Consider the following 27,186-nt stretch of genomic DNA (forward strand, 5'->3'; position numbering starts at 1 on the left):
CCCTTTGAACTCCCAGATTTACATATTGAAGGTCTCATTAGCATCGGTTCACAGGACATTAGCAGGCAAATCTTCGCTTCACCCGCTGGGGGAACACTTGAGTTTCTTAATCAAGGCTAGATTACATCTCCTCTGCCCCAGACTTTCAAACTACGGCCACACAGCTCTGAGGCGAAGAGGTGGGAGGGACTACGAGGAAGAGTAAACATTTACTTTATCAAGACCTTAGGTACTACCTTCGCTTTACAGTTCGCTACATTATATAAAAGAGCAGTATGTAGGAGGCCTGTATGTTGGCTTCGGCGATATTTGTTTTCTGAAATACGTTCTTTCGAGATCGCTTCAAAATGTATGCCTTGGTACTTTGCAGAAGAGGTAATTGAAATATCTGCCACGTAGCAAACTTACTGACACATCTACATTGAGAGAAGGAGGTTGTGAGAATTATTTTCCATTGTAAAACGAAAACATTGACTGGAAAAAATGAAACCTTTCTGCGAAACTTCCTGGCTGCATTTTTGAAAAACAAGCATTGGCATAGCTAATAGGTCTTGCCTTTGGGACCTTATGAGTGTTAAGCAGGGCTTTAAGTGGGATGAAAAAACTGGGGGTCTCTCAAAGGGGAGTAGCCAATGTAATTAAGGGCGTGGCTTAAAACACTTAAGATAACAAGCATGTGCAATGCAATAGGTCTCGCAGTTACACGAGTTAAAGCTATTGGCATTGTAAACGACAATGCCAATAGGCATTGTTATTTGCAATGTCAATAACTCAAACTCGCGTAAATGCGAGACCTAATGCATTGCAAATGCTTGTTGTGTTTGCAATTTGACTACCCTACCTACAAGCTGCAACCACAGGATTAGTAGTAAAACAGATGAAATGGACACAAGCGCACACGTAAGATGTTACATCCTGGTAATGGACATCAAGGAACTTTAATAGATGTATTTTGGATTACAGACATACAAACATATAGTGATATAAAATCTTTCATATAAATTATTTCATTCATTTTATTTTGTAATTTTGTATTATATATGCAGAATATCTTTATGCGGGTCAATAAGAATAGTAACATTCAAGTATCAGCATTGTATATAACATCAGTGGGCAGGGCGGGGCATTGTGATATACTTGCTGGGGTAGAGTCCTCGATTTAAGTTTGGGTCAGCGTAATCACCAATATAAGCTATAACAGTGGGATTGCATTGATATGATGGCTGTAGCAGTGTATTATGGGAAGGGTAGTTATTTAGGACGGGTATTGAAATAGTTGGGTTGAGGGTATTGGTTCAGTGAGAGGGGTGGAGTCACGTCATACCAATTAAAATAGGGGGGATGTTCGAGCAATGGTTTGAACGCTCTTTTACCAGTGGAGATCATGTTGGGAAGTTGATTACATTCGAAGAAGTCAAAAAGGTATGAAAGTTGGTCTATGTCGGTTTGCGTTCAGATATCGCGCACTAAGAAGGATGTGTTAGAGAGAAAACGAGGGAGAAAACCTAGGTGGTTGCACTGAACAATAGGAAATCTTAATGATATAGGTCGTTGTAGTACGATAGAGGCTCTTTCAGGTAAAATTGTTGCAGCGTGTATTTACGCTTTTAGAGGGAAAACGCTGTGCAGGGTCAGCTAGAAAACATGGCATGGGTGTTTTGTATTTTGTATAATGTTACATATTGTCTGTATTTTAAGATATAGATATTTGAGTTTACAAATCTAATAACAATGTTCTTTTACTTGTAGTGAACCCCTAAAGAAGGGCCATTGACGGCCCAAAATGCATTGGGTAGAATAAGATTGACTGAGGAGGTTTCGTGTATTCTTGCGTGCCCAGAAAAAGGCCTGGATGGCCATATCTGTTGCATGAGAAACTTTTTTGAACACACCAGCATCTTAAGTGTGAAATAATGAGGACAATAAATACATTTACGAAATGTACTGGAGTAATTGGAATAATCATTTTCAAACTTGGATAAATGGAAGATATATTTGTGTGAGAATCATTAAGTACGTTGTGCACCTGTATAGGGAGTGAATCTTCGCCCCATTTTCGATGTTGTATGCCAATTTTCATGCCATTCCATGCAGGGAAAAAAATTAAAATGCTAGAGGGAAGGGTGGATGGAGTTAAGAGATGAGTTTTCCCAAGGTAAAATTTTCTTGCGGCCACAGGAAAAACAGTAAACAGATTTATCACACACTTAGAATGAATGTAGCTTGACTCAAAGTCTCTTTACATTGGAATGGGGTAAATCTGTTAAGTGGTTTGCAGATATAAACAATCAAAAAAAGGTAGCAGTTAGGCTTTATGGGGTTAACACTCTTGTATATCTCTGACTTTTAAAACTCCAATTCAGAGAATCAGAATTAATGTCCCATACCTATTGATTTTTTTGTCAAATATGATTGATTCCTAAAGAGTATTTTTTTTTATGCCATCTAAGTGTGATTTATGCAAATCACGATTTTCACACTGCAGAAAAGGTTTCACATCAATGCTGGTGCCCTTTGAGAGGTGCCCAACAGCAAGGGGTGGCTGGGGTCACTCAGAGGCATGGCAAATAGTGAAGAAATGTATAAGAAAATGTTATCCCTAATTGACACAGCTGCTATTTGTGACCAGCAAAATTGTAGAAAATTGAGATTTCCATGAAAATCGTAACTCCTTACAAGAAAAATGGGATGTCATCAGTGATGTCACTGACCATGTCACGAATGATGTAATATGCGACGTCATCAGCAGTGCATTGCGGGGCGCGAGTTAAAGTTAGCTCAACTAACTATAACTGCCGAATTTCTCTGGTTTTGTACAAATTAAATGTCCAACTAACTAGAAAGTCCCTGAAACCTGTGTTTTTTTCAGTGAATTTCTAAGGTTTCTAAATGCTAATTTCTAACTATGCCTACAGAGGTAGGACATGTACAGAAAAGCAAGAGCAATGCAGAAAGAGGCAACAGAAGTCCAGAAAGACGAAGAAAAGTGCAGAAAGAAGCAAGAGATATGCAGAAAGAACCAACAGAGGTGCAGAAACAGGCCTTGTTGCAAAGTCATCCTGTGCCCCCAACTTTTTGCTGATTGGTACTGGTGGTAACGGACTCTGACTAACCAGGCCCGGAGCCAGTGCTATGCTGAAAGACACTTAGAACACAGTGAAAACACCTACATACACTAGGGTACACTATGGGTTGGGGTACCCCTGTGATTGGCATGACCTACCCTGTAAGGCCTTAGTACATAATAGGGCAGGGGGATTAAAACTACCTCTAACTCAGAGGTGCAGAAAGAGGCAAGAGAAGTGCAGAAAGAAGCAAGAGGTACAGAAAGAGGCAAGAGTGGTGCAGAAAGAGGCAAGAGTGGTGCAGAAAGAGGAAAGAGGGGGCAGAAAGAAGCAACAGAGGTGCCAAAAGAGGCAAGTGAAGTGCAGAAAGAAGCAAGTGAAGTGCAGAAAGATGCAAGAGAGGTTCAGAAGCAAGCAAGAGAAGTGCAGAAATGGCAAGAGAATTGCTGAAAGAAGCAACAGAGCTTTAGAAAGAACCAAGAGAAGTACAAAAAGAGGCAAGTGGTGTGCAGAAAGAAGCAAGAGCAGTGTAGAAAGATGCAAGAGAGGTTCAGAAGCAAGCAAGAGAAGTGCAGAAATGGCAAGAGAATTGCTGAAAGAAGCAACAGAGGTTTAGAAAGAACCAAGAGAAGTGCAAAAAGAGGCAAGAGGGGTGCAGAAAGATATAGGAGAGGTGCACAAAGAAGCAAGAGGGTTACAGAAACAGGCAGTCGGTGCAGAAAGAAGCAAGTGAGGTGCAGAAAGGCTAGAGAAGTGCAGGAAGAGGCAAGAGAATTGTTGAAAGAAGCAACAGAGGTGTAGAAAGAAGCAAGAAAAGTGCAGAAAGAAGCATGCGAGATGCAGAAACAGGCAAGAAAGGTACAGGAAGAGGGAAGACGAGTGCAGAAAGAGACAACAGGGGTGCAGAAAGAAGCAAGACCGGTGCAGAAAGAAGCATGGAAAGTGCAGAACGAAGCAACAGGGGTGCAGAAAGAGGCAAGAGAAGTGCAGAAAGAAGCAAGAGTTGTAGAAACAGGCAAAAGAGGTACAGAAAGCGGGAACAGAGATGCAGACAGAGGCAAGAGAGGTGCAAAAACAGGTAAAAGGGGTGCAGAAAAACAAGAGGGGTGCAGAAATTTGCAAGGGAGGTGCAGAAAGAAGCAAGAGCAGTGCAAAAGAACCAACAGAGGTTCATAAAGAGGCAAGTGAGGTGCAGACTGAGGCAAGAGAGGTGCAAAAAGAGGGAATAGGGGTGCAGAAAAAGGCAAGAGAGATGCAGATATTTGGAACAGTGGTGCAGGAAGAAGCCAGAGCAGTGCAGAAAGAACCAACAGAGGTGCAGAAAGAGGCAAGAGGTGTACAGAAAGAGGCAAGTAAAGTGCAGAATGAAGTAAAAGATGTGCAGAAAGAACCAGAGGTGGGAAAAGAGGCAAGAGGGGTGCAGAAAGGGGTAGGAGAGGTGCACAAAGAGACAAAAGGAGTACATAAAGAGGCAGAAGTGGTGCATAAAGAAGCAACAGAGGTGCTGAAAGAGGCACAAAGGGTGCAGAAAGAGACAAGACAGGTGAAGAAAGAAGGAACAGAAAGAGGCAAGAGTGGTGCAGAAAGGAAAGAGTTGCACAAAGAGGGAAGAGAAACAGGCAAAAGGGGTGCAAAAAGAAGCAAGTGAGGTGCAGAAAGAGGCGGGAGAGGTGCAGAAAGAGGCAAGAGAAGTGCAGAAAGAGGCAAGAGAAGTGCAGAAAGAGGCAAGAGAAGTGCAGAAAGAGGCAATAGAGGTGCAGAAAGAGGCAATAGAGGTGCAGAAAGAGGCAATAGAGGTGCAGAAAGAGGCAATAGAGGTGCAGAAAGAGGCAAGATAAATGCAGAAAGAAGCAACAGAAGTGCAGAAAGAAGCAACAGAAGTGCAGAAAGAGGGAACAGGGGTGGAGAGAGAAGCAAGAGGGGTGCAGAAAGAGGCAAGTAAAGTTGAGAACGAAGCAAAAGAGGTGTAGAAGGAACCAACAGAGGTGGAAAAAGAGGCAAGAGGGGTGCAGAAAGGGGTAGGAGAGGTGCACAAAGAGGCAAGAGTGGTGCAGAAAGAGGAAAGAGGTGTAGACAGAGATAAGAGAGTTGCACAAAGAGGGAAGAGGGGTGCAGAAAGAGGCAAAAGGGGTGACGAAAGAAGCAAGTGAGGTGCAGAAAGAGGCGGGAGAGGTGCAGAAAGAGGCAAGAGAGGTACAGAAAGAGGCAAGAGAGGTACAGAAAGAGGCAAGAGAGGTACAGAAAGAAGTAAGCAGAGTGCAGAAGGAGGCAAGAGAACTGCAGAAAAATGCAATAGAGGTGCAGAAAGAGGCAAGTGAGGGGCTGTAACACTTGCTGCTGCATTTTTGGTAATGTTTGAGCCATTTGAGCTAGAAACAAGGCTTTTTTTGTTCAAATATGCAGATTAGGGAGCAGATGATGAATTCTGTGGCTACAGCAGGAAATATATAATTGTGCGAAAATCGGTGCAGCCAAACAGTCGCATAATTCCAGTGGCCCTGGTCATACCTCTGTCTAGGTCCACAAGTGCTCCTCAGTAATTACTTCTTTTTTGTCTCACTGAGTTCATAGTTGAGCTTCTATGGAAACGAAGAAGACTAAACCTTCCAAACAATTGAATCGATGTCATGAGTTACCACTCCACAACGCAGACTACTATACCACATAATTACTCTCCATAACACATAATCCCACGCTACGTAATTCCTATACACTAAATACCACATACTTTCTATTGACATAATTTCACTGCACAACATACCACATAATTCCACTACATACAACGTACATCCACTCAACTCTAAAAAACATTAGTAAAAAACTTTTACATTTACAACGCCAATAGCCCTAATTCTCGCAAATGCGAAACCTATTACATTGCAAACCCTTCTTTAACTTCTAGTGCTCAGGAATTCTGCTGCATAGGACTTACAGGAGGTTACAGGAGAGCTTCTTGACCCCCAAAGTCCCTCACGAGTAATTTGGACTTCATCCCCCATCCCGTAATCTGCCAGGAGGTGCGTTTGCATAGTGGTGGAGAAAGGGGGGCATGGCCTCCGAAGACGTCTTAGCAATTCCACTGTGTGGGACTTACTGGGGGTAACAAGAGGGTTAGTTGGCCCCAAAGGACATCCTTGGGGGCCAACTACCCCTCCTATTACCTCCAGTAAGTCCCACACAGCAGAATTGCTAAATTCTAATAGAAGGCTACGTCCCCTTTGCCCACCGCTCCCTGGCACGCTCTTAGATGGAGATTGAAGTCCCCTTCGTTGCTGGGGGTCCTTTAGGGGCCAACTAGCCTACCTCTTACCTACAGTAAGCCCCACACAGTGGGATTGCTGAGAGGTGGACAAAGGCCACGCCCCCTTTCCCCACCACTCTGCAAACGTGCCTCCTTGCGCGTTCTAAGTTGGGGTATTAAGTCCCCATCATTCCTGAGGGTCCCTGGGGGCCAACTAGTCCACCCGGTACCTCCAGTAAGCGCCACACAGCTGGATTGCTGTGAGTGGTCCGACACCACGCCCCTGTTTCACACCACTCTGCAAACACCGCTCCTGGTGCACTGCTGCTTGGGGGATGAAGTCCACTTGAGTCATGAGGGGGCTAGGTGTCAGCTTTTTTTCAAATATATTTTGAGAAAGGGGGCTGTGTGGCCCCCCTTCTTTTAGTATTTTTGGGGGCCTGACCCTTTTTAAGAAAAATAAAAAGGGAAGGGGGCCGTGCAGCCCCGCTCCCGAGGCCGATTTCGGCCCCGGGGACCCCATCCCCCTTGGCATGGCCTCCTTTTTTTAAAATATATTTATAGGGAAGGGGGGCTGCGTGGCCCCCTTCCCTGGGCCAATTTTGGCCCCAGGTACCCCATTCCCTGGGGCTTGGCCATTATTTTTATAGTGAGGAGGGGGGGGGCGCACGGCCCCCTCCCCAAGCTGATTTCGGCCCCAGGGACCCATCCCCTGGGTCCCAGCCATTCTTTTTCTTTTTTTATCAAAGGGAGGGGGGCCACATGGCCCCCCTCACGGGCCACTTCTGGTCCCGGGGACCCCATCCCCCGAGGCTGGCCCTTAGCGTTGGGGACCGGGTGGACCCCTGGGACCCTGCCAAGCGCAAATTCGGCAGTGGTTCTTCCCTGCCCCCTTTTCTTGTTCTTCATCTTTTTTTCACCCTTTTTCTTGTGACTCGGCAACTTCCTGCTTTGGATTGTTGACAGCCAATCAGAGTGAAGCTCGTGCCCGGGCGGGTTCGCAAATACCTCCTCGGTGCTCTGATATCGATATTTTAATTTGTCAGAGAACCACTGAACGGATTTATACAATTTTTTTAAAAAGCACGCTTTCTAGACCAAGACCTACCTTTTTGCCAAATTTGGTGTAATTCCGTTCAGCAGTTCGAGCTGTAGCCTGTTTCAAAATTCCTATATAAATTAACATGGAGAAAACGTGTTTTGGGACCCCCCCCCTTTTTTCTCTGCCCCCGCTTAACGAATCACCCTGAAACTTTCAAGACAGGAGCTGACCGGAGCGGCCCATTAGTTTTGAAAATTTCGAGAAGATTCGTCAACCGGCGCCAAAGATATTGGCAAATCAAAAAACGCTTTGCTACGGAAACTAGTTCCAAACTAAAACGATAGATCGATAGATAGATATGTATTATATTTAACAGTTAATAGTGTAATATGGTCCAATATTTCCAATAACGCCATGGCGGGGCTCATAAACCAAGAGGCCGATGTCAGAGTGGTTTGGAAATGCCACCAGAGCCCCGAGACTGTTCCACATTACACATTCAGGCACTCAGACGGATTTAGTAGGACCGTCCAGTTCCACACACCGTGCACAAACAATTTTCGAAATCTTGAGCACTCAGCTTATGTGAATTGATTACAATTTGGTTTTGCGTTAATATGATACCCAGGCACTTAGCCATGAGTACAAAATACAACTGCCTATCAATATACATAGATACTGTGACAAACGATTGAATATTGCCCAAACAAGGTACCCATCATATTACCATAATGAACCACTATGATGGCGCTGGACTCCAAACCAGACGTATGAGACAAATACTGGCATAGGGATTAATAATAGTACTATACACTGAAAATTGATATTGCCCGGCACCACAATATTAACATCTGTAAAGTCATGCATGAATTGTTTTTAAATTACTTGTATGAATTTAACTCTCAGAATGCCTAGGCAGGACGGGCATTTTTATATACATCAAAACTGAAAAAAGACTCATTGACCGTGAGCAAAACTCATTGGAGTTGAAACGCATTGATGTTTGCTAAATCTTCATTAACTGTGTGTATTACTGAAAGACTGGTGTGCAGCAGTATCCTTTCGTTTTTGAGTGAAAATCAACTGGGGATCTGGTATACCCCCACTGCTCGCACCAACAGTGGAGTGCGCCGCTGTATCACTTTGACCTCTTTGTATCCTTAATATTATATATATATTTTTTTTTTTTTTTAGAGAGACAGATGTATATGGATACGTATTCTATTTAACAGTTAATTGTGTAATATGGTCCAGTATTTCCAATATTGCCATGGAAGGGCTCATAAACCAAGAGGCAGAAGTCAGAGTGGTTTGCAAATGCCACCAGAGCCCCGAGAATGATCCACGTTACATATTACTCGTTGTGTATTCTTTTATATTACATATTTATTTTGGGTAGATACCTTAAAAAACCTATTTTTTTCAAAGAGCAGCTAACTTTGTGCATGGACTGGAATTATTTTGTTTAAGCTTTATCTTGCTTGATAAATGGGTTGATAAATCAAAAGGAAATCGCGAATGTCAGTGGATTTACGCAGTTCTGTGGCTTCACTGTTTAGCTAGCATATAATTATTGATTTAATGTATTTGCAATATGTGACACATACTAATTGTTGTTTCTAGTTCAAAAAGATGAAAATAATATTGCCTGAGCCTGCACCACATAATTCAGGTAACACTGCTTTATATTTTAGTCCTTTCTACAACGTAACTTAGCTCTAGTAGTCCTGACAATGTTCAAGCTATACCAATTTGATTAGGGGCGGTCATTATAATAAACAAATTCATATTTCACAGGCAACTGTGAAATATTTCCCATATTTCATTGTTCTAGTGGTAGATGGGTTTAATAGTACTGCATTTATTGCAATAAAAGCATCAAAACATGTAATATTACACAGTGGTGGTCACCACTGTATAGATATAGTTAGGCCAGAGTTTCCATGGGAAGAGCATTTTTTATTTATTAACTTTGGAATCATTTTACGGATCTTCATGAAGCTTTCCAAAAAAGAAGTTCATCCACCTCAGCTTCTTACTGGAAAGTTTTCCACTGATTCAACAAGTGGAGCGGGGGTGCATGGGGTGTTGCAAAACGTTGATTTCCATGTTGATTTCCACAGGAAACTTTGTTGTTTGTGTTTGTTAGATCTTTACTCTGTTGCAGCTGCTGTTATAGGACTTGATTCCCGTGTTCTGAAAATGTTTTACAAATAAAACATAAGGGGCAAGGGTAGGTACACCCTAATCCCTTGGAACCTGTGGTAGATATCGGGCCTATATTTATTTTTTATTTTTGGCACACGAGTACTGCGGTACTCCTACGGGTCCCACCACAGGTACTACCATGATGGACCGCAGAGATACCGCTCAAGCTTCAGCCCTATGGTACCTCTGTACTGTTATAGGACGACTATGGTAGGTAAAGCTGGAGTGCCAGTACTGCATGAGTACCGCGGTACCCACAAAAACAAATGTCCGTTGAATGTCTGTGGAGGGAAGGTGCAAGACCTCTCCAGAGCCTTGGCCTTGAGGAAAACCTCCCACCGCGCATTGCAGAAGGCCGTGCTGAGTGTAGGGTTGGCAGCAGGGTGGCTCAGGGCCTGGCCAGGAGCCAGTCATTTGTCCAACAACCGCTTCGCACAGCCAAGGGTCGTGCGTATCAGGGGCATGTCCATTGACCAGGCACTGTGTTCAATCCTTCACGGCGTACAGCCAAAAGGCCATGCACAGCGGTGGGGTTGGCTTAATATGATAAAAAAACAGAAATTCACATAATAAAACAAAAAAGGTTACATTAAAGTTATAAGATAAAAAAAAAAAATAGTGTTTAAAAAACAAAAATAAAAACTATATATTCACCAGTTGTATGTTACTCAGCTAATTAGAACTTGGGCACTCACCATGCACTGCTTATGATCTCACATATTACATCGCTCTTGACATTTTAAATGACATCATCTGTGACATAACTGATGACATCTTAAAATACAACACTAATGACATCTCTGGCAGCACCATAGTTAAATAGAGCATAAAGTTGGTCCTTTGCCAAAAGCCACGTGTTGGAGTGGCTGCCAGCAGGGGAGGGGCCATGGCCTGGCTTTTGGCCACTTGTGGCACGCATGCTAGGTTGTGCATCTATGCACAGTACGGTGGATTACCTGCGGCCAGCCCACACTGTGTATGAAGGGGCTGGTCTATGCAGCAGGTGTTGGCGGCAAACTGTAGGTTGGGTGCAGAACCTGGCAACAGATCACAAGTAAAGCCCTTACTCAATGAGGTTTGGCACACACAAGACGTCGGATGCAGGGAACTATTGCCTGTGCTTGAAGTTTGGAAATCGTGTCTAGCTAGTTTGTAGACTACAAATGATTTGGCACAACAGTAAAGATGGTATTGTTTCATTTATTGAATTAAACGGTTCATGAGTTATGCTTGAATGCCACCAAAAATTAGTTCATGAACCACTGAGTTTTGATTCATGAGGTACGTTTGTTTCAGGCATGTGTTTTGCCTCTGTTTGTGAAATATTTTAGACTCCCTAATTCGCCATTTGCCCAGATCTATTAACCAATCTTGCGCTTCTCGAAAGCTTGGTCTAGTCACTATGATCTAGTGGAATGTGTGCATGTTCCTTCCCCACACCTCTGTGCAGTGGTGGCTGGCCAACTCTGAAAGTAGTGGGGCATTAATACTCACACGAATGTGAATGAGCAAGAGAGTGCTGAGGGTGAGGGGCGGGAACACACCTTAGCATCCTTATGAGTGCATTGCTCCCCCACACCGATGGAGTCAATATGTGACCAACTTGTACCTACATTTGATATTTAAATAGTTTTACAGGGTGTGATTCATGGGCCCGGGTGTGAGGGCCATGAAATATAAGACAATCCCACCAATTCCTAGTGCAAACACATGGGAGTTACTGAATTTCCATTGTAAATCTGCTGTCCAAAAGTCTTCGCAGCTGCTCAAATTAACTTCCTCTCTAAACCAAGATTTGCAAATAGGTAAGAGATCCTCGTGGTGCCTGTATACAATCCTTAGAAGCCCGGATTATTGCGTTTTAGTCAAAAGCATCTGAAAAGTTTCTGAACACATTTTCAATGAAAGGGCGAAAAACGAATCTGGCACCAGTTCCATTCCACGTTTGTGTTAAGACTGCCCAGTTTTCTGACTTTAGCAGAAAGCAGAACTGACCATCAGATTTTGTAGAAAGAAAGATGGCTTCCTTAACATTTGAATCACACAACCCATGTTTGCCAAATATTCGAAAGCCAAACGAGATTCAGTAGAATCAGAAATGACAGCTATACACACACAGAGACCTAGACTTCGCCAAAGGGATATTGTATGTTGGCTAACATCCTTTGCATATACACTTTATAAATTAAATCTTTGTATGTCACGGCCTTCCGATGAAATGCAGAGCTGCTCCATTTCTCTATGCTGGTCGGGCAACAGAAAGAAAGCGCACTGACTTCCCACGACGTATAATTACAGCACTCCCCTGCCTTGTTCACGTAATGTACTCAAACCTGTTTATTCGTGGAACTCTTCAATATTCTATAAATAGTACACAGTACTATACTCCTTCAGTGCATATTTAAATACCTTTGTATGCATATACTACCTCCGCAGAATGGAATAGGACTCAGCGCTTAACTTGTAAAGCAATAAAGTCTGGCTCAGAAACCCAAAGCCAGGGCGACGAATACCAGGGGTGCTGAGCACCAGGGGTACCTAATCCTGATTTCACCTCATGACTCTTTCTTCCCCCGAAAACCACACACTTCCTGCAATTTTATCTCAATGTTGCAGGCTCGTTTGCATCCCTTCTTTCCCCCAGTTTTTCGGTCTATCTACCTCTTTTTGTGTTTTTCTCTCTCTTGCGCCAGGTGAAAAGTGCCGGTCTCCAAAAATGGTTGGTGGTGTGCTCCACCTGGAACCACCGGCTCAAATTAAGCACGGAGATAGGTTCTTCCATAAGTAAAGTCTGAACTTCAATATGTAACAAAGAGAAGTAGGGCTATCCCCACCCTCGAATAAGTAATAATTACTCCTCAGAATATCCTCACGCCGTCCTTGCATAGCGCTTCTTGGATCTGCGGCTATAAATAAACATACATACAAATCCATTTACGTAATCAGGGAGAACAAGTGCGGCATTACAGTGAGACATTCAAATCCCATTATTCTATCCCAGCGTAGTCTGAATAGAGGACCTTGGGATGGTACAGTAAATCTACATTTTGAGTTGGCCACTCACAAGTCAGGGCAGTACTTTACAAAACTCGTTCGAGAGAATGTGGTGCCCACTTTGGAACTGGGGAACCAGTCCGGACAAAACACCCAATCTCCCCGTGCCTAAAAATGAATGTGATCTTGTGTGATGTAACGGGTGCTCCTGTGAAACTCTCCAATACCTGTAGGTCGAAGTTCGCGCAATGTAAAACTGCAACAACACAAAAACTTGCACCTGTCCAGGATCCACAACTGGCGAATGAGAATCACTGCGTGTTGTTTACAGAGACTACTTGTGTAGATTTTTACACCCAATTTTAGCTGCGTACACAAACTGCATTCATCCTTTAATAAGACGGTGTGGTTCAGACAACAGAAACATCTTTGCGGCCCGAGTGACACGATATTCCAGCATATGTACGCAGTTCAGCTATCTGAGTAATCAAAACATATGGTGAGAAAACGACTGATGACCCCTGTTCATGGGGCCGCCTCGAGAGGCAGGCCTCATCTACAAAAATGTAACTTACACTCTGAAGGCAGGTTTGTGCTCCAGTTTTCTCCGCTCCATGTTCATGGCGTAGATGCGCTATTCTTCCCACCAAAAGTTTCTCGAACCCGAGCCCAGGCTGCCTCGCTCCTGCCTTCCACGGCTCACTTCCACATTCGGAGGCCGGGAGCCGGGCGCGCGGGGCTTCCCGGTCCGGCCTGGTCGGTTACAGGTTGGCTCCTCCCACCAGGAGACAAGTATCTGTGGCAGTCTCCAGGGCCCCCACTGCGCGTGCGAGGCTCCCTGCGGGCGGTCTAAGGCGCTCGCGTGCACCGACTGACTTCCTCTTACAGTGCTTGGGGTAAGCTGTCGAGGCCGCTTTCGGAAGGAACCGAATGAGGCTGTGCTACACACAGTTCACCTCCGAGCCTCAGCCAGACTCAAATCCCAGGCCCGTCTTTGCTCAAATAGCGCTCCTTCTTAGCCACCCTCCCTAGATTAACCACCACCACCTGCACACTTCTGCCTTTTTAAAACGCAGTATATAATGGCCATCACTAAGACACAGCTTAATAGTACTGCTCCTGTGCTATGGTTTCTGTCTGAAAGGAGAAAAGCTTACCCTGCTGCCTGGCGCCGTTGCGTGCCGTACACATTATTGCCTAGCGCCAGGACACACTCCTGTGCTTTACAAATATTCCTGGGTATAATACTCCTCGTTGCTGCTGCTTTAGCTGGGACCACTAATTTTATCTGCCAATTCCTACCTAGCCAGGGATGTCGTGGGGTGAGCCCTGGGGAGAAAGGGGTTGGCTGGGCTGTTAATCAGAGGGCCATTGACTTTCTTTTCCCCTAATCTTCCACCTTGCTTCTGCTGATTTTAGTGGGGTGGTGGGGGAGGTTCTGGGAGGGGGTATGGGGTGCTTCTGTGTTTACATATCAGGTCGGGCTGATGAAATCAGCAGTGACTGGCTTTTTAACACAAATGTATCTTCTCCCTTCACTTGCAACACCTATTCGTATGCTAAGTGAAAATAGTCGTGGGGGAGGGGGCAAAGCAAGATGTAGGGACACTGAAGAGAATTAATATTTATAGAGAAAATGAATAGGCATGAGCGGCCTGGAAAAAAAAAAACACCAAAAAACAGTTACCTAGGCCAGGTCGCACGCCCTAAATCACATCATTAACATCGCCCACAAAAGCACACTTATAATAACCGATTTCCAATCAAACGTTGTTCTGGAATACGGCCAGGAACCCGATGTGAATGGAGCTCTTAGCACATTCGCCTCGGTGTGAAGCGCTACATAACATCTAGAATACAATGCATTCGATGGCACTATAGTGAGTGCACCAGAGAAGCCTGTTTTCGTTTCTGCACCACTTTTGCCGGGACTACAAGGTCCAGACTGCCAGGGGTTCAGCTGACGCCCACGCATTCGCCAGCGCCTGGAGGCGCTTTAAGAACTGCCGCAGGAAGCACGCGAACGTGCCCAGGCTGTGCCCGGGCCAAGTGCGGGCCCATCTGTGCCCATCCGTGACTGGACGAGACTGGGCTGGGCCTATACCCTTGGTTTTGCCACTGGACATCCGTCACCACCTAACTTGGATACCGTTGTGCCCGGATTTAACGACCCAGAGCATCTTACAGCCTGTTCCTCAGCGATACTTGCAGTGGACAAGGACAAGGTAGGAAGGCAGGTTGCCTCATCTGTACTGTACAGATCTCAGTATCAAGCACACGCTGTGTCTGTCAGCTGGGGGTTTCGGCACCTTGATTCCGCAAAGATACCTTTTTAACTCATATAAGCCAATTAAGTCAATAAACTGTCTGCTGCTGTTTCTGGGTTGGAGGTCTTGTGCTGTCGTGTCGAGCTGGTCAGGGGCCGGGCTTGGCTCTGCCCCCCACATCGAACGCCAAAAACACCCACCTGGGATCCCTCCGTTACCTGCCTTTGACGGCCGGGCTTTGCTCCGCTGAACTTCATCCCCCAAGAGCCTCAGGGGCAGGACGCCTCACACCAACGCGCCAGGAGGCGCTTAAAGGCGGTCCCTGTGCTGAGCCCCTCGGTCTGCTGCTGTTTGTGGGTTGGAGGTCTTGTGCTGTCGTGTCGAGCTGGTCGGGGGCCGGGCTTGGCTCCGCCCCCCACATCGAACGCCAAAAACACCCACCTGGGATCCCTCCGTTACCTGCCTTTGACGGCCGGGCTTTGCTCCGCCGAACTTCATCCCCCAAGAGCCTCAGGGGCAGGACGCCTCACACCAACGCGCCAGGAGGCGCATAAAGACGGTCCCTGTGCTGAGCCCCTCGGTCTGCTGCTGTTTCTGGGTTGGAGGTCTTGTGCTGTCGTGTCGAGCTGGTCGGGGACCGGGCTTGGCTCCGCCCCCCACATCGAATGCCAAAAACACCCACCTGGGATCCCTCCATTACCTGCCTTTGACGGCCGGGCTTTGCTCCGCCAAACTTCATCCCCCAAGAGCCTCAGGGGCAGGACGCCTCACACCAACGCGCCAGGAGGCGCTTAAAGGCGGTCCCTGTCCCTCGCTCCGCGAGGACGCGCGCGGGACGTGCCGGGAGAAGACCGGGACAAGGGCGGGACCATCTGTGGCCGTCCAGGGCTGACCAAGGCTGGGCTGGGCCACCCCCCTGATAAGTTATCTGTGGCTGTATGTCCACTTAGTGACTATTTGGTTTGTTGTCTTTCTGTTAGGAAGTTCGTACTATAGGCTTATTCCACACATACTGTATAGAGTGGTCAAGTTAATGTCTACCCGTTCGGGCAAGAGTTTGAGAGGGAGTGGTGGGGGAGGCCCTGGTTGTGTAACGGGTACCATGGACCAGTTTATTACCCGCGTTGTCACAGTTATCGAGAAGGAAATCGCCATGACAGAGCGGCGTCTTTCTCGGGGACATCTTGCTGACAAACGGTCATTGCTGGGGCCGTTGGCTTTAGCGCCATCCCCAGTACGTCCACTTGATTCCTTGGTGGCTGCTTCACCCCCTTTAGATCACCCACGGGTAGCAGCTCTAAGGGCCAGTTTGGACAGGCTGGAGAATTTAACAGCCATAGTACAGCTTAACGATAATGCTGTACCAGTCCCACTTCTTAGTGAGCCCCCAGTTCCCATGCTCCCTTTTGTTACTCCTTCCAGCAATGGGGTCTCCCTTCCTCAGCCAGTATTGGCTACGCTGGCAGTAAACAATCCAGCCCTTAACAAAAGAAAAAGAACTGCTAGCCCACGCAAAGGAAGCCATGCTAAATTCTATAAGAAGCTCAGGAGGTCAGGTGCTAGGGGGCGCGGGACCCAGAGAGTGGGGCAGGGCGTTGGCTGCCCCCAGGGGCAGAAGGGGGAGGTATCCCAAGGTATCATAGCAGAGAACACCTGTGTCGACCTGACGGCTGGTTCTGTTGAGGCTCCATCCTACGAATCTCTCTTAGAGAAAATGATAAATTCACTATTGATTCCGGTTCTGGAGAGTGTTAAGGGGCTCTCAGAGTGGCTGGATAGGTTTGAACAGGTAACCCTGGACAATTTTTTTCTCTATAAAATCCCTTATTAAATTACATTCAAGAACTAGGGAAGATGATCTAGGGGGGGAATTTGTACCCCGGGTGACACCTATATCCTTACAGGGCCCCACCACTGTAGCTGTATCAGCACCCGGGGTGGTCGTGGAAAATGTTCCCGTTGTACACCCTGTGGCTTCCTCCGGGGCCTCCTGGAAGTCAGGGTTGGACAAAACAGATGGCATAGTGCGACCCAAGGCACCTAAGGCTAGTACCATCCCAACAAAAAGGACTGCTCGGACAAAGGATGCTGGTAGTAGTTGTCCAGCGAACTCAAAGAGTTCTAGAAATAGCAATGGCCCTGAGACGATTAACGCTAGTATAGATGATATGATGACAATCCCCACCCCACAGCCAGGAATGCATTCGGACGCAGGGCCGGTCCCTACTGTTAATTTACCCCCTGACTGCCAGCCTTATGTGGCAGTTCTTACCGGGGTCCCAGTCCTTAAACCAGGCAAATATGAGACTTATGCCGAACTTAGGAACAAAACACTATTCTGGCTAAAGGACAATAGACCTTTGCCTAGCGCAATGGGTGGACGGGTCATCCACGTAAGAAGGGTCAGCTGGATAGGCACTAGGCCGAAAGATATAAGGGGGGACTGCGTTATAATTAATTTTGATGACCCTAGGGTTGCCAGCTATGTGTTTAGTCTCTCCACTAGAGAGGGCAGCCTAACTGGAGGTAGTGGAGGTATTGGTATGTATGACCTTAGCTACTTTAATCCCCGAAAAACCCCTGTTAGGCCAGCCAGATTCCCCATTTGGGAGGGATGGGTTGGTAGACAAGCCCACCAAAACCGGTCACAATTTAGCCTGTTTTGTAATGATCCATGTCCACCGCCCAACTGGTCATGCTATGGCTACTGACACACTGTCTGCCAACCCACAGCGAAGCTATTTGCAGTGCTTGGGGAGGACGATTGCGGTAGTCTAGCCACAAGATTGGAAGAAGTGAGGCCACCTCCATACTACCCTTCACCTTCTGTTATTAATGTCGGCCTTTCAGGACGGGAGTGTACTGAGCAACCTGAGCCTGCTACCCCCATCTTGGTGGCCCCTAGTGGGGAGGGCCTAGTTAAAGGTGTGACATCTCATTCTGACCCTAAGGATAGCTCTTTTTCAAATAGGTCTTCACCGGGGCAGGCTGCAGATGGAACAGGACTTTGAAGGTTGTCAGCTGGAACATAGCTGGTCTGGCACGTAACATAGACATTCCCGAATGGAACTCATTTATTGAATCATTCGGGATATGGATGTTCCAGGAAACTTGGTGCTTGGAGCCCCGGCATAAAGTGGGCTATACTAGTTATTTTGTACCAGCTATCCCATCGCCCGGAGGGAGAGGTCGCCCTTCCGGCGGCCTACTAATCTGGGTTAACATCTCCTTGGGTTATTCTATTCGGTGCATATACACTAAGTCCCTCGACCTACAGAGACTAATAGTTAGAGGGCCACGTGGGGGGAGGGCGTTTGAGATTCTTAACATTTATGTTAGAGGTTCTAGGGGTGGTACGTCGACATTGTCCCTTACGGGCGTCGATGACGAGCTTAGTTCTTGTGGTGCTGATTCATTCGTCTAGCTCGCTGGGGACTTTAATTGTACTTTCGAACCCCTAGCAGCGGAAGATACACTGGGTATCCAGGAGGATGACGCTAGGAGAGGCATCCCCCCATCTCTCAGTACCACCGATTAAGAGATGGTCTCAAAGTGCCATTGATCTTAATGCTCTCTCCTTGGAACACGGTGTAAGGGCTGTAAATGGCAGGACAAAGTCAGATTCTTGTGGGGCACACACATTCAACAGGGTTGGCCAATCCTCCAGAATTGATTATATCCTGTTGAACTATAAACTTTGGGGTCACTTGATGGATATGGTGGTTCTTCCTTCTACTGATAGCGACCACAATCCCCTGTCCTTGTCTTTGTCCCCTTTGTGGACTGTAGGGTCTAATGAACAAACTCCACATGATTGGAAGTCAACTCGTGAAGTATGTCCTTCAAATTGTGGGAGGCGGCTAAGATGGAGGAATATTGTTGGCAATGAGGATAAGATGCTGGAAGCAAGATCAATCATGGCAAATGTCTTGTCCAGCTTGGATCTTGCCACAATTAGTGCCCATGAGATCTCTACACTGTTTGTCCAAACCACTAAAGCCTTCGGGCGACCTTTTTTTAGTTCGTAATGCAAGCACTAGGGCCAATAATAGATGTCGCCCAAAGGGCAATCCTGGCTGGTATTCGCCTGCTTGCGTAACGCCAAAAGGGACCTAATCATTGCAGTCAAACTCAAGGACGGTGGTCTGATTTGCACTGCTAGGAAAAGCTATAGAGGTGCCATCTCTAGGGCAAAGCTAGAGTGGGAGAACCAGTTTTGGTGTGATCTGAAACTGGCAAGCTCCGCTAGGGACTCGAAGGGCTTTTGGGAACTGATTAGAGCCAGAGATAAACCTGTGGACTCGCTTATAACATGTAATATCCCTGAGGCCTCGTGGTTCGACCACTTCTCCCATTTATATAATGTAGTAACGGACAATGGGGAAGTTTCCATTGATGCCCCTCTACTAGATCTCCGTGAGCTGAGCTTAGAATCTATGTTTACGGCCAAGGAAGTGGTGGACGCAATTAAGTGTCTTGTCCCTAACAAAGCTGCGGGGCCCGATGGCCTACCAGGGGACCTGTTACGCATCAACCCGATAGAATGGGGGAAACTTATTGCCTCATTATTAAATGCTAGTTTTTCAGATGCAGCTTTCCCAGAATCCTGGAGGGGCGCTGAGGTCATCCCGATCTTCAAGAAAGGGTGTCGGGATGACCCAGCAAATTATCGCCCCATAAGCTTATTAGACTCCACGCAGAAGGTGGCAGGAAAGGTGGTCCTGGGGAGGGTTTTACAGTGGGCAGAGGAGAAGGGTATCCTGTCCGATTTTCAGGCAGGTTTTAGAACAGGTACTGGGACTATTGAGCAAACATTCCGGTTGTTGATGCTCTTCTGAAAAGTGGTTGTTCTGGGCAAAAGCAGTGTGTACCTGGCATTTATAGATCTGCGGACTGCCTTTGACCTGGTCCCTCATAGCCATCTCTGGAGGGTGCTATCTGGGCTGGGTTTGCCCCCATATTTATTGTCCCTGTTAATTAAGTTGCACGCAGAAAATTATGCGCAGATCAGGTGGGGAAACCAGGGTCAAAAGACATCACGAATACCTGTAAACAGAGGTGTCCATCAGGGATGCGTTCTAGCCCCCACTCTGTTTTCATTGTATGTTAACGGAGTGGTGGACCACCTTTTACAAATCCCTTCAGATGCCCCATCATTGGCAGGCAGGAGGGTACCTACCCTTCTGTTTGCAGGCGATACCCTACTGATTTCTAAGACCCCGGTAGGGCTACAGAACCTTTTAACTAGTTTCCAGTCTTTCTGTGATTTGAGGGGGTTGGAAATTAATACTGGTAAGACCAAGTATCTGGTCTTGAATCCCCCAAAGAAGATTGGTAGGCCACCCACACTAAAATCAGTTTTCCTAGAAAGGGTCAAAGAATTTGACTATTTAGAAATTCGCCTCTGTGACACCATGAGATGGAATTGCCACCTCCACAAGATGTTGTTGAACCACAAGAGGGTGGCAGGGGCATTACTCAAAGAACAACGGGCCTCCTCCCTCAAGCCAGTTGCCCCGGTACTTGATATATATAGGGCAAGAGGCGTGAATGCGGCGCTCTATGGGGCGGAACTTTGGGGAGTGCAAAATGTGGATCAGCTGTCCTGCTCTGAAAATAAATTTCTCAAGGACCTAATGGGGCTCCCATACAGCACCCCAACCTTACCATTATTGCTTGACATGGGTAGTTGTCCCATTAGTGATCAGGCAAGGATGCGTCCTCTTCTTCTTTGGGCTTGCATTTGGAGAGTCCCCGAACTAGCCAGCTACGCAGACGGTTTAAAAGAGATTTTATCGATGCCTGGCTGGCCCAAAATTAGTTGGCTGAGGGAAGTTAAGCGACTGCTGGTAGAATTGGGTCTAGAAGAAGCTTGGCAGTCAAGAACTGCTCCCCCTAAGTCTGTCTTGAAGAAACTGTATTGGAGATGGGTGTTAGACGGGCGAAACACTAATCCCAAGCAATGCAGGTCTACTGCAGAATTCCTATTAGTGAAGGAGATCCCATTCCGCGAGCCCTATCTCGATATTATATCAAAACCTAGAGATAGGGCATTGTATTTTAAATTTAGAGTAGGAATACTTCCTGTGGGTGAACTAACTGCTAGATGGAAGGCCCCAGCCCAGACTACTCCTTTGTGTCCGCATTGTATGTCAAGGATAGAGTCAGTTCCCCACTTCCTATTCGAATGCCCCGCTTATGAAGCTCCACGTCGCAGGTGGTTGAAACCTCTTTGTAGAGAGTTAGGCACCAGACACCATTGGGAGGCCTTGCGAATTTTGAAAACGGACTCGCGGCCCCTTTTTGCCTGTGGCCTGGCGAAGTTTCTAAGCTGGGCATGGTCGATTAGATCAAATAGGCTTTTGTACCTTGTTTAATTCTGGTTTTACAATATATTCTTTTTATGTAATTTATTGGCGCCTTCGTATTATGATTTGTATGCATCTTTTTATATGAATTGGCTCCTTTTTATCGTTTTTAAAAATGTGTGTGTATATGTATTGCTTTTTAAGACATGGTTTTTGTCGAAATAAAGCCTTTCAAATTCGGAATTCGAGTGCACCATGGACCTCAAAGCAAGCTAGGAAAGGTGGTCCCCACACTCAGACTGCGTTGTAAATAATTGTTTTACATGGGGACTCAAAGACCCAGTCCCTGCTGTCACCACCCTTGGACTAATGATAGCCCCACCCTTGAATCCACTCACGCTTTAAGTAGTAACCCCAGCCAGAGGAGACGAGTGTGTGACCCCCCCACCCCCGACCGCCCGCTCCTCCCCACCCCAGTTAAGATCTGAGGCAGATGGGAGGCCAGTGAAATAGAATTGTGATACTTTACCCACTACCCCTTAAAGGTTACAGAATAAGAAAAGCGATTTAAAACCGTTGCATTCAATACCCCATGCACTTTCTTCACTCCCACTGGCAGTTTTATGGGGTTTCTTTTGTGACCAGCACAAAGTCACATTCAAAAGCAGCTGTTCACAGATGGATGGCGTAATCCACTCTGTGCGTGCTGTGACGGGGAAGTGGAGGCGGGGAGAAGAGCAAAAACAATATTCAGCTTCCCGTTCTAATTTTATTGCTTACGGGGAAACCCCAAAGAGCTGTCTTCAGTGAGCTTAATGATAGTATTTAGCGGGGAATTTACCCTCAAGAGGCGGGGCTAACAGGTCACCACGACAGACAGCTGATAGGCTGCCTAGGTGAAGACAGGTATTGCAGCAACTTATGTCACCACTCTCGTTGTACTGCTACTGCTTCACATCCCACGGGCACATTCACTTGCAAATGGCCGACTATGCTGTAATGTTGGGCACTAGGCCCTCATGCTGCGTGGAATGACTCGCACAGGACACATAGTTAGTGTAGTGGGAATGGCCACGAGCACGTGCGCTCGGCCCTTTTATTAACCGCGTCACCTGACCCAGTGACGTCGGTGGTGGGTGGGTGTATAGTGTATTGCATGGGGATAGAACACTAGAACGTGTCCATGCACGGACACTACATATGCGTTTAAAGTGCCAAAGGATCACAGAGAGTGAGATAAATACACAGGTGCTCGCATTTAATGATGCTGCTGAGGAGATTTCCCGCATAGTTATGGTTTTATAGCACCTGCTGCTACGTAACATAATCCACCCACTGCTGGAGATTAACAAAAAACATGATATCTGAAATATATCAAACGTTAATAATAAAAAGCAACTCCGCAGCAAACCATTGACAACGGTTAACTGGTCACCTTTCCATGCGGATTGATTTATTCGGGGTTAAGTTGGTTCTAATGAGGCAAAATGTTTATCCAGGATGTAGTAACGTGTGAAATAAAAAATCATCACAAAAAAATTGACAGAATATGCCACATAATTCTACGTTATTTACCTTTTCGTGCTTTATAACTTAATCAACGCTGCTGCATAATTTGATGCTCCACTGCCACATATTTCCAATGGCACTGTGCCAGAACTACTTTCAGAAGGCCAAGGGGCAAGCATGAGATTAAAAAAAAACAATATATCTAACAAACAACTGTGAGGGTTGAGGCCTTTTACTAATGTCCCAGGGCCCGACCTACTATGGGTCCTGAGTTACTGGGTTAAGTGCTACCCCTTTCAGCGCTTGACTCGTGGTGGTAAAGCGGGCTGAGGAGCCAAGTCTCTTCGAGGGGTAGGTGGGTGTCAGGCATACACAGGCTCAAGACTCAAAGTACACACAGTAACAATAATTTGTTATCCAGCCACATACTTGTTTTTAAGGTTGGGGCTAGCTTAAATAATATAAAATCAGGAGTCGGCGTATGACTGGTGCAGCATTTATCTTTGCTGTCCACGAGCAGGAAAAGGAAGGACTTCCTACTTGTGGAACGTAACTCCAACCAATCCTGGAGCTGCTCTATTGCTGAGAAAGCACCTCCAGGATTGGTGGGAGCAGGCTCACCAAGCACTCATTTTGAGGCTCGGGGCTGGTGCCAGCAATCCCCAGACTGGTTCACAGCCTTTAGAGTGCTGAGTCTACAGTGCGCATGTCAGGCTGGCCCTCGTAAGACGGCCGGCCAATATAACTTGCACACTGTAGACCAGTGCTGTCATGCTGCCTTTGCAGGACTCAGCCCTGCCCCCACCTTCGCGCTGTACACAGCTCAAGCCAGTGCGGTGGCAAATAAATAAAACGGCATTGACATTTCAGTCTATTGATTTGTGTTTGCCTGCTTCCACCGCAGAAGGCAGGGCGACGCTCCTCCCCTCCTGAGATGGAGCTACCCTTGCTATTTTAATGTGATCACACATAGCATAGAATGGACACAAAATATTCCCCACAGCCTCTTAATTTCTGTGTGCTAGAGCTGTCCCAGGGTGAACTCCTGAATCCCGTAGTCCTATCTGTTAGGGATGGTTATTCCCTGTGCTGGAAGTGGAAAAGATTCACTACGGTACCCCTTAAATTGGGGGTCAAGGTATTGCAGAGGAAAGGGGGTACAGTCAAGTGGGGCGGAACTTGAAAATCAGAGTCTGACAGTCAGTTTAGGCATATATTTTTAAAAATTCTGCTCAAAGAAATTGGCAACAAGTACAAATGTGATAGTTAGTCTTTTCTAGTTTACTTAATTGGTCAGAAAGAGGCTGCTTTTTAAAATATCTTGCAGAGTTATACACCTGCTGCCGAAAAGCTCTGTTTGCCCACCAATTTGAAGGGAATTATAAGGTCTACAATTATGGATGATATGTGATTCCTATTCCATAGACCATTCACTGTGTTATGTAACATTTCCTGTACATTTAATTTCACATTTGTATGACTTATTTGGTCCCTATAGTTGATCTAAAGCATTCTGACACCCTACACACACAAAAATAAACTAGAAGATGCCATTTAAATAATTATTTGTGTAATTACTCGTTCACACCAGTATATCTTTTATACTTACAGTTCATGCACATTTCTTAAATGCAGCGTTGAACTAAGTAAAAAAAATAAAAATACAGCCTTCAAGTCATAGTTTCTCTAAAATACTTGTAAACTGATAAGCTGTGTGCCTTGGATTCCTTCTATTGCATTGTTATCTAGGTTTTAGGACACTGATGGCTTCCGCCCAGTGATGGGCGAAAATACAAAGGCTGAAGACCCTTTAATTGAGGCGATTGTTCTGAGCACTAGAAGTGGAAACAGAAAGACCCTCCCTGAATTTTGTTCAGGGCCAAGATTTATCAAGGGCTTGCAATGCCCTTGAGTCACAGAAGGCAAAGCAAGGCAACGCAAGCCCTCAAGTAAGATTTACTATGCCACACAGATCCACCTTGCGTGGCTCTGTGTGGCAGAGTAAACCTGGAGTAACGCAAGGCAGCACAAGCCATTGTCTTGCATTATTCTGCATGGGAAAGGCATCCCATGGGTGGAGGGTGGGTGTTCTGACACACCCACCCATGGTTTTTGGTGCATTCCCAGATTTACTAAGACTAGTAAACCAGGGAATGTGTCAAAGTGCTACACTATCCCAGGTGAGGCATAAAGAGGAGAAATATGCTTATTTCTCCTCATTATTTCATCTTTCTATGTGTGTTGCATTCTGCAGCACACGTAAAAAGAGGAAAATGCACCCCCGCTCCCAGCAGCTGTCTCTTCCTGCACAAAAATCAATCCTGGCTGCAACGCAGGCACCCTTGCACCATAGCACAATGTTGCCTGTGCTTGTGCTTGGCAATAACACAAGTGCGCCAGCGTAGAGGGAGAGCAGGAATGCACCATATGTTAGTAATTATGGCACATTCCTGCTCTCTACACTTGACACAGTGCAGCAAGTTGTCTTTCCACATTGCACTGCTTCAATGGTTAGTAAATCAGGGCTCCAGTTTCGGGAAATGACACCAAGACAAATTCAGCATATTTCCCTGGGCCCAGAAATATCTGCCAGAACCGGGATCCAGAGGTATCCCCCTACTTTCTAGCACTGGGTATTCCTCATTCTATCCTGGAGGTGACTCCCAGATGTGGGCCATGCTAGTCCCCGCACAGCAAAGTCTATGTCTTGCCTAAAGAGTAAAAGTTAGCAATTTTTATGTACCAAGTTCCTGCAAGCCCCCAGCAGGCCTGACAGCCTGGAACAGTCTTACCTAACCCAGTGTCAGCTGGCAATCCTGGGAGGTCCGGGCAGAACCTCATAAGCTCCAGTCTCTCAACAATGAGGGCCCACGACATCTTGTGGTCTTTCCTTGTTAACGCGTCGCACTCCTCAGTCATCAGACGGTCCATGTCGGACATCCTCCCCCAGCTCCTGTGGCGATCGGTAATTCTTACTCCTGGCTTTCTTGGCACAATGAAGCAGGGCAAAGGCCCTAACTAATAGTGCCCCCTGGTCACATGAGGGGTCTATGCCCTCTGCCCCACACATGGGCAATGGCTTAATCTTCATGGTGGCCCCTTCTTGGTGACACAGGGTCACTGACTTTGGTACCTACGTGGGCTACGGCCTGCACTTCATCATGGCACCCTTCCTGATCACACGGCGGTCGCCAACTTTGGCACACACAAGTGCTAGAGCCCGCACTACACAGAGGCCCCCTTCTTGGTGATACAGGGATAGCGGACTCTGGCAAGATTGTACAGGCAGCCCACACTCCTGAAGTGGTCCCGATCAGGTGTCTCACACTTAACTCACTGCGGACTACTCACCAGGATCCCTCGCCTTACTCTCTCCAGGGGCTCTCCTCCTCCTTCTCACAGGGTCTTCTGGTCTTGGCAGGCAGGCAGAAGGCTGGTGTTTCAGGTTCAGGGCAAGTGGTATTGACTTCCTGGGTGATGGCCCTCACCCAGCAGAAAGACTAGTAGATCTTGGTCTCTAATCCTAGTTCCAGCAGCTATTGGCCTTTTCCACTCTTAAAATTTTAAACAGGTACTCAGTACCGGCTACTTTCCATTAAAATGGAAATAAGCATCCATTTCCCCCCTCCTTAAGAAGCCAAGTCTGGACGTTTCAAACGTTAACAACTACTGCCCTAGTTCCCACATCCCATTCCCAGAAAATAATATTGAGAAAGCTATTAATTCTCAACTGACAGCATTCGTCGAGGAACATGACCATTTGGACACATTTCAGTTCCGCTTTAGAAGCCCCCACAGTACCGAACTTGTCCTAATCACGGCATCTGAGCAAATTTGTCAGACCATTGATGCAGGAGGAAACGCTGCCTTGATCCTATTAGAACTTTTGGCGTCGTTTGACAACATCAGTCATGATATCCTCCTCAGCCATCTTTCCTCTATCGGTATCAAGCTCTTGCCCTGTTGAAATCATTTCTTTCTGACAGAAAGCAATTTGTCTCTCTATGTAAAGGGGTGTGATCCAGTAAGGCCAACTCTTTGGGGAGGGATCAATATCGTAATGTAACATTTATGAAAACCCCATATGGCCATCAATACATATCCTTTTAAATAACACAGCGTACACTTGAATCTAGTATTTATCTTGTTTCTTGTTTTATGTGCTTCTTTTCATCTAAATATTTCATTTTACGTCAATCTCTTTGTCTTCGGTACAAATAATGATACAGATATATACAGAAAACAACGCAATTAACATTTTTTGTATATTGCCATGTAAAGCGTGTCCAAGTAGTATAGCCAAAAACAGTATTTAAAAATATCACATAAATGTTTATTGTTAATATGATTCTCACAGAATCACGGGCAAAATCAATAAAAAAAGCAATTCAACAATGCATTTATACATAATATAGACATTCAATGTATTAATGTTCATTAAACAACAGTTAAAAGTAGAAACAAATCTGTGGCCATATGATCATCTTCTACGCGCGTTTCGGCGAAAAGTACGCCTTCGTCAGGAAATGCCACAATTCCTGTTGGTTGGAGA

General features: G+C 46.1%; 1 protein-coding gene across 5 annotated transcripts in view; it reads right to left on the minus strand.

The window, feature by feature from the left end:
• Positions 1-27,186, minus strand: part of ARHGAP40 (Rho GTPase activating protein 40) — a 367,732-nt gene that overhangs the window by 88,826 nt on the left and 251,720 nt on the right. Inside the window, exon 1 of one of the 5 annotated variants that reach the window (XM_085619236.1) lies at positions 13,126-13,311. The exons of the other annotated variants lie outside the window; for them this stretch is intronic. Coding sequence (XP_085475362.1) covers positions 13,126-13,172 — 47 coding nt within the window. The 5' untranslated portion in view covers positions 13,173-13,311. Of the gene's footprint in view, positions 1-13,125; positions 13,312-27,186 lie in introns of those variants that run through there. 5 annotated transcript variants of the gene reach the window in all.

The sequence above is a fragment of the Triturus cristatus genome, chromosome 7 (assembly GCF_964204655.1).
Source record: "Triturus cristatus chromosome 7, aTriCri1.1, whole genome shotgun sequence".
Classification (NCBI taxonomy): Eukaryota; Metazoa; Chordata; class Amphibia; order Caudata; family Salamandridae; genus Triturus; species Triturus cristatus.